Here is a 9526-nt window from a genome sequence, read left to right on the forward strand (position 1 = left end):
CCCATATCTAGGAAGCCCCTGCAAAGCCGGTGTAGTGTAGTAAATTGCTCTGCATAGGAATGTGCTACTTACGATGTACTGAGCATCTGCTGAAGTCACTGACCTTCACGTTGTCCTTATTAGCTGTAAGATTCTGCACACTGCTTTTGACAGGGGTTAAAAAGTGGCAAAGGGGGCGAATCGGAGCAGGGGGGTGGCCAGGGTCTGAGCAGGGGGTGGAAATTTACTGGTCGGGGGGGGTCAAGCAGCTGGAGGCAGCATTAGGAGAGGGGCTAAATGGTAAAATCAGGAATGAGGGGCGGAGGAGGCAGAGTTAAGCCCAGGAGTGAGTCGCTGGCAGAGGATGACAGAGGGCAAAACCCAGCACAGGCAGGGGCAGAGCGGGTAGCAGTTACCCCAGTGGGACTGAGACACCAGAGTTTGCAAAAATGGTGGGGGGCAAAGGGGCTTTTTTATTTCCCCTCTCACAGACAGCACCTCTCAGCATCGGCTTCCCAGGGCTGGGTTCTTACAGGCACGGGCATCCCAATGCCTAGTCACTGCAGCTCCTCTTTGTCTGATCTAACTTACTGAGGCTATGTCTACACTACAAAGTTGAAAGCACTGCCACGGGTGCCAGTGCTCCTGGTAATCCACCTCGACGAGGGGATTAGCTCTGAGCATTGGGAGCCGAGCCTGTCCACACTAGCGCTTTAAAGCGCTAAAACTTGCTGTGCTCCGGGGGGTGATTTTTCACACCCCTGAGCCAGCAAATTAGAGCGCTTTAACTTGCCAGTGTAGATAATCCCTGAGATTTAATTCAGTGAAACATTTTACATATATCCCCTCAAAAACAAAGAATCCCTTATCACTGTATCTGAATGCATAGAGTCTCATAGCATAGTTTCCCAAGTTGTCTTATCTGCTGCTGGGATTCCCTGAATTCCCTGAATTTTTAATTCTAATTTTTTCTTCTCATTTTTAGAGCAGATGTTTATTCTGTTGGATCATCTGACTTCCACTCTGACTGAATTTCTGGCCTAGTGTCAAAACTTTGAGTCAATCCTCCAATGGGGATTGCATTTTTGCAACTGTTATTTTGCCTCTCAGTCTAGCCCTTAGTGTTTTTCCACATGCTACTGTGTACAACTTGATTCTCAAATATTCAATAAAGGCAGTATACTATCTCCTATAACGTCTTTCTCCCTGGAAAAAAATCTATTGTAATTTTTGCAGAAAATTAGAACTGCCATCGTGGGTCAGACCAATAGTTTGCCTAATCTAGTATCCTGTTTTGTGACAGCGGCCAATGCCAGGTGCTTCTAAGGGAATGATCAGACCAGGCAATGACTCAGTGAACCATCCCATTGTCCACTCCCAGCATCTGGCAGTCAAAGGACGGTTTAGGGACATGCAGAGCATGGGCCTGCATCCCTGATTATCTTGAGTAATAGCCAATGTACTTATCCTGAGGGACTGATCTAATTCTTTGTTTAACCCATTCATAGTTTTGCCTTTCAAAATATAATGAACACACATCTACAACCCCAAGATAATTTTACAACCACAAGAATTCTAAAATCATGAGTTATACACCCTTGAGTCAAGAAATTTTAATAAATAAATGATATCTTTTTTATGTGCCTCTTAGTTCCAATGCCTTGAGCCTAAACACCTGAATGAATCTTAGCCCTGGTCTACACTAGGAGGGGGGGAAATCAATCCAAGTTACGCAACTTCAGCTATGTGAATAACGTAGCTGAAGTCAACGTACTTAAATCGACTTACCGTGGTGTCTTCACCGTGGTGAGTCGACTACTGCCGCTCCCCCGTCGACTCTGCTTGTGCCTCTCCTGGCGCTGGAGTACAGAAGTTGATGGGAGAGTGCTTGGGGATCGATTTATCGCGTCTACACTAGACGCAATAAATTGATTCCCGCTGGATTGATCGCTACCCACCAATCCAGTGGTTAGTGAAGACATACCCTGAGCCTACCCTCATGCTGTTCCTGTTACCTCTCCCAAACATTTCATATACCTAAGGCCATATCTACACTTTAAGTGTAGGTTAACTCAAGTTATGTCAGCATAGAGTCACTACTGTTACTATGTCACTTGTGTGCATGCCTCCTAGACTCCTTGTCTCAGCAGTCAGGGTACTCACCAGAAGCACTTGTATAGATTCAGAGTGAGGTGCACCATGAATAGATATCCCACTGTCCACCCACTGTATTTTGGGAAGCTTTGGTTTGGCAGTGTATGCTGGGTACCAAACAAGTCAGACAGGAGTGGTTGTGGCCATGGGATCCAACTTCCTATAATGCATTGTTAACCATCCACTAATTTTATATTTATCCCATACATTAATGTATACATAATGTTTACACCTTTTTTTCTAAACCCACAAACCTGCCTGGCCCTCCTCACTGTCTGCCATCTCACACAGAATCATGGAGCTTGCATGGCTCTGCACTATTGTCATGAGCGTTTCAACCCAAAGGTGCATGCTCCTTTACTATTTGCAGATCAGCAAATATACATGTGGGGTGTGACATTATACTCAGTGGTGAGCTGGAGCCAGTTGCTACCGGTTCACAAGAACCGGTTGTTAAAAATTAGACGCCGGTGTAGAACTGGCTGTTAAGGGGCGGGCCAGTGGGCAAACAACTCTGGTCCGCAAGCTACATCCGGCCCGTGGGACCGTCCTGTCCCCCACCTGAGCTCCCAGGAGTCCCAGCTGCGGAGGCTGAGGCTCCCCCGGCCCCTCCTCCGCTCCCTCCCCGCCCGCAGAGCTGCAGTGTGCCGAGCTGCCGGCAGCTGGGCAGCTCAGCTCTCGAGTCCTACTGCTTTGAGCGGCCACCGGCAAGGTCGGGGGGGGAGGGGCTGCGAGCTCCAGGACCACCCAGGGGCGGGGCAAGTGGGGCAATTTGCCCCAGGCCCCGGGCCCTGCAGGGGCCTCCGGCCCCATGAGGATGTCTCCGGGGCTGAGCTCCTCCCACTCAGAGCCGGCGGGCCGAGCGGCAGGAGCTCAGCAACACTCCAACATTTTGTCGGGTGTAAGAAAAACATCAACAGCTACCTCGCAATTATTCTGAGGGGAGGGGGGAAGAAAGCTAGAGGGGACAGAGAGGCAGCCTAAAGAGCCAAATCTGCTTGCAAGCTTTCTAATTAAATAGTGTCACTTCCCTCCACTGGTTATTTGGGAGGTAGGCAGCCGTTGGGAGAAAGTTGTATATTTTTGCAATTTTAAAAAAATATAATTTCCATTATAGGGACAATGTTTTAGAATTGTTGGTCTTGAGTATTTTAATAATTATATGTTACGAGGAAAACTGTGGTCAGTGCTTTACTAAAAAATAATAGGCGCTTGCTTTTTTCTATCCCGGTGGCTGTTAAAGGGGGGTTGGGGGAGGGGAAATGTCCCTCCACTATCCTGCAGCTGCAGCCCTGTTTCACCTACTCAGAAAAAGCTCTAGCAGAACTTACATCAAAACCTAAACTCAGTGTGAACGTGTAGGGTTTTGTTTTGTCCAGTGGGCCATTTTAAAACATAAATTATAAGATTATTTTTCTCCTTTGTAACAATCACTGAACTGTTCTTCACCAATCCCTGATAAGCCCCTGATCCAGTCTTCTGACCCCACAAATCGTCACGGTTTGGCTCATTACTGGACTTATTTTCCCCAGGAACACTCGATTAATACACTTTTAACACAGCCAGACTTTCTTGTACTAGAGAGTTGCAAGCTCCTATAACACGTTCCTCAACCTTTTAGCCCCCACTGAATAAAGGAACTACCCGACCCGAGTAAAGGTGGGTAAGAGTGGGCTCAGAGGTGCTAATACCCAAAGAGCTGGGATTTAAAACTTGCAGCCCTAGTCTTCCACCCCTCCCCCACTCATCTAGCAATTGTTTGATTAAATTAGACTCCACTTGATAAAAACAATAGTTCATTAACTCTTCCCTCCTCCTCCTCCGGTGTGTTGTGAAATGGTGACATCCTCTCCCTTGACCTCCGTCTCCCTTTCTGTCTTTCCATCCCCCGAAAAATGATTCTGCAGCTCTGATTGAATTTTATTCCTTCCTGACCTGGCCAGCTTTTATGGCACGAGACACCATCAATCGCGACCGAAGTGCTGCCGAAGACCCGGAGCACCGCCGGGTGAGTAAAAATTAAAAAGGCGCCTCTAGCCAGGGAAGGGATTCTCACTGAGCATAGGGTCCTCTTAGGTGCGGGGCCCGATTCGGGGGAAATCGGTGGAATCGGCCTAAAGCCAGCCCTGCCAATGTGGCCCTCGGGCCAAAAAGTTTGCCCACCCCGGTCTAGTTTATTATTTTATTAACAGTGTCACACTTGCCTCGTTTGTTATGTTGATATGCGCATGTGAGTCAAATATCATCGCTGCCAAAGTTTGTCCTGTTGAGAGAGAGAGAGAGAGAGAGAGAGACAGACAGACAGACAGACAGACAGCATCTTGTTTCTTGTGTTAATTAATCGAAGTTGCACTTGCCTCGTTCATGCACTTGCGCAACTGTTTTCTATACAATTCAACACGACCAGTCATAGTCAGTCTGTTCATTTCTAGTAAATTGCGTGTGATATTTCGGTGTGTAATACTAACTGGATTGTTATTTGAAGATTAAAGTTTTCTATTCAATATTATTTACCCTTCATAATGAAACGCCAGAAAAGCATTAGTGATTGGTTTTCCAGTAAAATGATAATCATTAGTCAGTAGTTCTAGTAGTGAAAATAATGATTTAAATACTGAAAACGCCAATGACAATTTTGGTGATGAAAATATCTTAAATGTTGAATCATCTGAAAATGTGTCCGCAATGGAAGAGGATTTACATGATTGTGAAAATGTAGTACCCAATAGTTGGACTTCTGAGCAGGCACAATATTTTTTAAAGAAATATAATGGCTTGATAATTGAAGGCAAAAAACTTGGCTGTTCCCACTGTGCAAAGACGGCACATTTGGGGGTCCTTGGAGGAAAATCTTTACACATTTCTTCGGAATGGCAAAAGTGTACTATTAAAGCATCTGGAACTGAAAAAAGTTCAGCAAGCTTCATTAAGAAAAAAAAAAATGAAGGAACATTTCGAATCAAGCTCTCATTTGAGAGTTATAAATATTTTAAATTAATCTAAAAAGAACCTCTCACTACAGTGATTGATAAACTTACTGAAAAAAATATTGCAATAACCAGCAAAATTTTCAACATCGTTTACAGCTTAGTAAAAAGAAACCGACCAATGTCAGATATGGAGGATGAAGTAGAGCTACAAATTAAGAATGAAACAGATTTAGGGAACTGCCTACATTCTCGATTTTCGGCCATCAGAAATGTAGAACATATTGCTGAATTAATAAGAAAACAAATTTTTAGTAAAATCATCGAAAACGATTCAAAGATTTGTATTATTATTGATGAAGCTTCTACAATTTCAAATAAAACTGTGCTTGTAATTCTTCTAAAATGTGAATTACAAGATTCGTCACCAACAGTTTTTCTCAATTTAGTGGAATTAGAATCAACAAAAGCAGAAAATATTTATAATGCTTTGAGACACATGTTAACTGATACACGATTTGACACAGCATATTTAAAGAAAAATTTAATCGGATTTTGTTCTGATGGCACGAGCACCATGCTTGGACATAAATCTGGAGTTGCTACAAGACTGATTCAAGATTTTCCAAACATTATAATTTGGCATTGTTTGAATCATCGGCTACAACTGGCTTTAGATGATGCTATAAATGATATCAATGAAATAAGCCATTTCAAGATTTTTTTGGACAAGATTTATGCAATTTTTCATCAGTTAAATAAAAGTCAGTTTGAACTTAAACAAGTTTCTGAAGAACTGTATATTGAAATAATCAAAATAGGCCTTGTTTTTGGTCCACGATGGGCTTCTTGTAGCCTTAGAGCTGTCAAAGCGGTCTGGAGAGCTTATCCAGCTCTTTATACTTACTTTTCCAAAAATCAGAAATTTTCTGGCATGGCAAAAAGATTGAAAAACAAAGAATTTTTAAAAGACTTGGCATTAATGATTGACATTTTGGATGAATTTGCATTATTATCAAATGCACTGCAAGCGAGACAATTGAGTTTAACAAAGGCAGATAAGCTAATCAAACGAACGATAGTTTTGGTATACACGAAAATAAAATTAATGAAATGATAGCAAGTAATGCTTTTAAATGCATAGAGTTTGAGGATAATGTAAGGTTTAAATCATTGCCACGAGACAAAGTAATAGAGTGCATTATTGAAAAAATGAAGGCAAGATCATTAAACAAAAATCACATTAAATATAAAGAAGATAATTTAGGTCATTCTCATGATACACCTAAAATAGTTGAATTATTCAACGTTATGGATCCCACTTCATGGAATATTGAAGAAGTCAGGTTACCTTGGAAATCAGGAGAAGAAAAAGTGCATGAATTAAGTAAATTCATAAAATTTGTAGTTGATTTAAATGATTTTCGTGATTATGTAGAGAATAACATTCAATCAAAAAATCTTCCTGAACCGGAAACAATAAGGAAAGCAAAGCAAATTATGAACACAATTGCAATTAGTTCTGCAGAAGCAGAAAGAGCTTTTTTGTTGATGAATATTATTTATAGTGATAAAAGGGTGAATTTAACAATTAAACATATCTCAAGCTTTATGACCATCAATTCGTTGGGAAAACCACTAAGTTCCTGGAACCCAATACCATATGTTAAATCATGGATGAGAAGTCATCGATCCACATTAGATACCAGAGTTCATGTATCCAACACCAAAGATTATGGAGAAGATCAAGAAGCCATTTGGAAATTACTACCTAATTAGTAATAAATAATGTACTTAAATAGTCTTTACAATGTTGCTTGTTGTTGCATTGTATACTTCAACATGAATATATTACTTTTTTTAATAACTTAAGTAGTTCACATGTAATATTTTAATATTGTAATAAACATGTAAAAATGTTTTTTTTTAATAGTTAAGTATGACTCCCAATGACTCAATGCATTGCCATTTCTTATGGAGAAAGGTACAAAAAATACATACTGTGGAACATCCCTTAAATCAGAACTTTTTATAGGAAACCGGTTGTTAAGATTTTGGCAGCTCATCACTGATTATATTCTTTATGAAAATATGCTTGATATGGATATGACATAGCTAATATATACTTTATGCAAGATGGCTGATGTGGGGTATCATTGCAACACTTAAGACCTATTGACTGTGTTTAACCAATCTGTATGCATGTAACGTTTGTATCTGAGGCTAGAAATATTGACCATGTCTCTGTATTTCAAATGTCCTCTGTTGGAGGAGGCCAGGCAATGTTAGTGGCTTATTGAAGGAATGCACAAACACAAAGATTACCCCAGGAACTGTGTGCAATAGAAACCTCTGATAGTGCTATACAATGGGGACTACTTGACCAAGATCAGATACCTCTACACAGTGGGTGCTGTTTGACCCAGGTAATAGCAAAAGAACCTTCCAGAAAGTGGGGGGAAGAAAGAAAAGGTGAACAATGACAGCCTACAAGAACAACCGGAAACACCTGAGGTACAAAGACTGAACAGTGAGAAGTGATTGTCCCAGCAATCTGGATGATGGGAAGACAGACACTTCCACTCAGCTCAGCATACTGAGAACGAGAAGGAGCTGACATTATCAACTTTCCTTCCCCACCCCCCCTTCCTTTTTTACAGGGGGAAGGGATAGCTCAGTGGTTTGAGTACTGACCTGTAAAACCCAGGGTTGTGAGCTCAATCCTTGAGGGAGCCATTTAGGGATCTGGGGCAAATATCTGTCTGGGGATTGGTCCTGGTCTGAGCAGGGGTTTGGACTAGATGACCTTCTAAAGTCCCTTCCAACCCTAATATTCTATGAACCACTGAAGACTAATCCAGGTGTGTATAATATATCTTGTGTCCCCATTATGCAGACATAGGCCTTTTTCTCACTGCTAATAAAACTAATGAAAACAACACAAGACAAGTTAAGTTTTAACAGTGAAGACAAAAGCTAAAGAAAATGTCTCAAAAATTAAATGAGAGAGCAATGAGGTGATATGGGAGTACCACAGTTTTGAGTGCAATTTTTGTGGTGATACCTTTTTGCTCCTTGTGTGTGTAACAGTGACAGAAGTGGAAATCTGTATAAAGCACAATGGTAGATTTTCTGCCTATGAGCTTGCTTTCCAAATGAATTAAGTATTTCACATACTATTTATAATGCTTTTCACTACTCTCAATGTTTTGTGTGCATTCAATTTTTTTTATTATTATTAATAGACTGTGTGACCTACTATGCATTGGAAAGGGACTAATAAAGATTTATTTTTAAATGTTCAGACTTTCATTAAGGGTTTTTCATGCAATAGCCATGAAATTCCACTTGAAAAATGTTTTTTAAACAGTCCTGAAAATATAGGAATGTGGGGTTGGTTCTCTCTACTCCAAAAATGTGTTTGGTATCAAGTGTTTGTCTAATGGGTATTTGGAGTATGGCGACTAAGCAACTTGTCATACAGCGAAAGTGTCACTTAAGATTTCTTGAGTAATAAAATGTACATAAGGCTGTGACACTGGCCCTAAACCATGGTGGATTTGATTTAAATTTAAATCACTAGTCAGGAAGACTCGATTTAATCATGGTTTTCTAGATAAAAGTGCCTTCTTGTTGGTTGTTATAGCCTTAATACATATATATAACTCTGTTGTGAAGAATTAAATTTCATTTCTAGAAGGTACACACTATACATTTTTAAACAGTGATTTATCTAGAAAACTTTTAAGAGTAGTTTTACAGCTATATCATAAAATGAATATGTGATATTCTATACCTTGGGGGAGAGTACCCCATATTCCTCATTTTCATATAATCGTGATCTTACATGTAAAGCATGCCTTGTAAGGTATCAGGGGAAAGGGTTAGGGTTACACACCAAGCCTGTCCAAAGGAAAGTTTATGGCATACATTTTTTCCTTTCATCTTAACCTAGAGATGTGCAAAAAATTGGGAATACAACGTAGCTTCACCAACCCATACCATCTACAAACCAATGGACTAGCTGAAAACAGAAACAAATCCATCAAAAGGTAATTTTAGGGCAGGGAAAATTACAGTATTAATAGAAAGGAGAATGTACTATGACAGAAGCTACAAATTGCTTCAAATGTTTAATACATTGAAACTCAACTTGTCTTTTATTTCAAATAGTCCTCTTTACGCCTTTTCGATTGCATACAATTTCTCTCAGTAAAGACAGTACTTTCCCGTCCCCCACAAATAATCCACCACCATTTTTTACAGAGCATTGCGCAAGTTGGTTGATGACAGTGCAACTAATTGGGATGAATTTCTTGGTGACGTATTTTTTTTGCAAACAAAACCAAACATGACAACCAAATTGGCACCCTATCGACTACTGTATGGCATTGAGGCAAGATTCCCAGACCAAGTCTCAGACAACTACACGATAAGTGTCCTTCAGCTTTCAGGTGCATATGTTA

At 40.6% G+C, this 9526-nt stretch overlaps 1 protein-coding gene across 1 annotated transcript; it reads left to right on the top strand.

Moving 5' to 3' along the window:
• Positions 1–4818: 4818 nt before the first annotated feature.
• Positions 4819–6839, top strand: LOC113406423 (E3 SUMO-protein ligase KIAA1586-like). Its single transcript, XM_026651240.1, is given in 4 exon segments — positions 4819–5045; positions 5047–5132; positions 5135–6139; positions 6142–6839. Coding segments are annotated over 4 exon segments (2016 nt in total).
• Positions 6840–9526: the final 2687 nt, after the last annotated feature.

The sequence above is a fragment of the Terrapene carolina genome, unplaced genomic scaffold (assembly GCF_002925995.2).
Source record: "Terrapene carolina triunguis isolate 2854851 unplaced genomic scaffold, T_m_triunguis-2.0 Scaffold96, whole genome shotgun sequence".
NCBI classification, from domain to species: domain Eukaryota; kingdom Metazoa; phylum Chordata; order Testudines; family Emydidae; genus Terrapene; species Terrapene triunguis.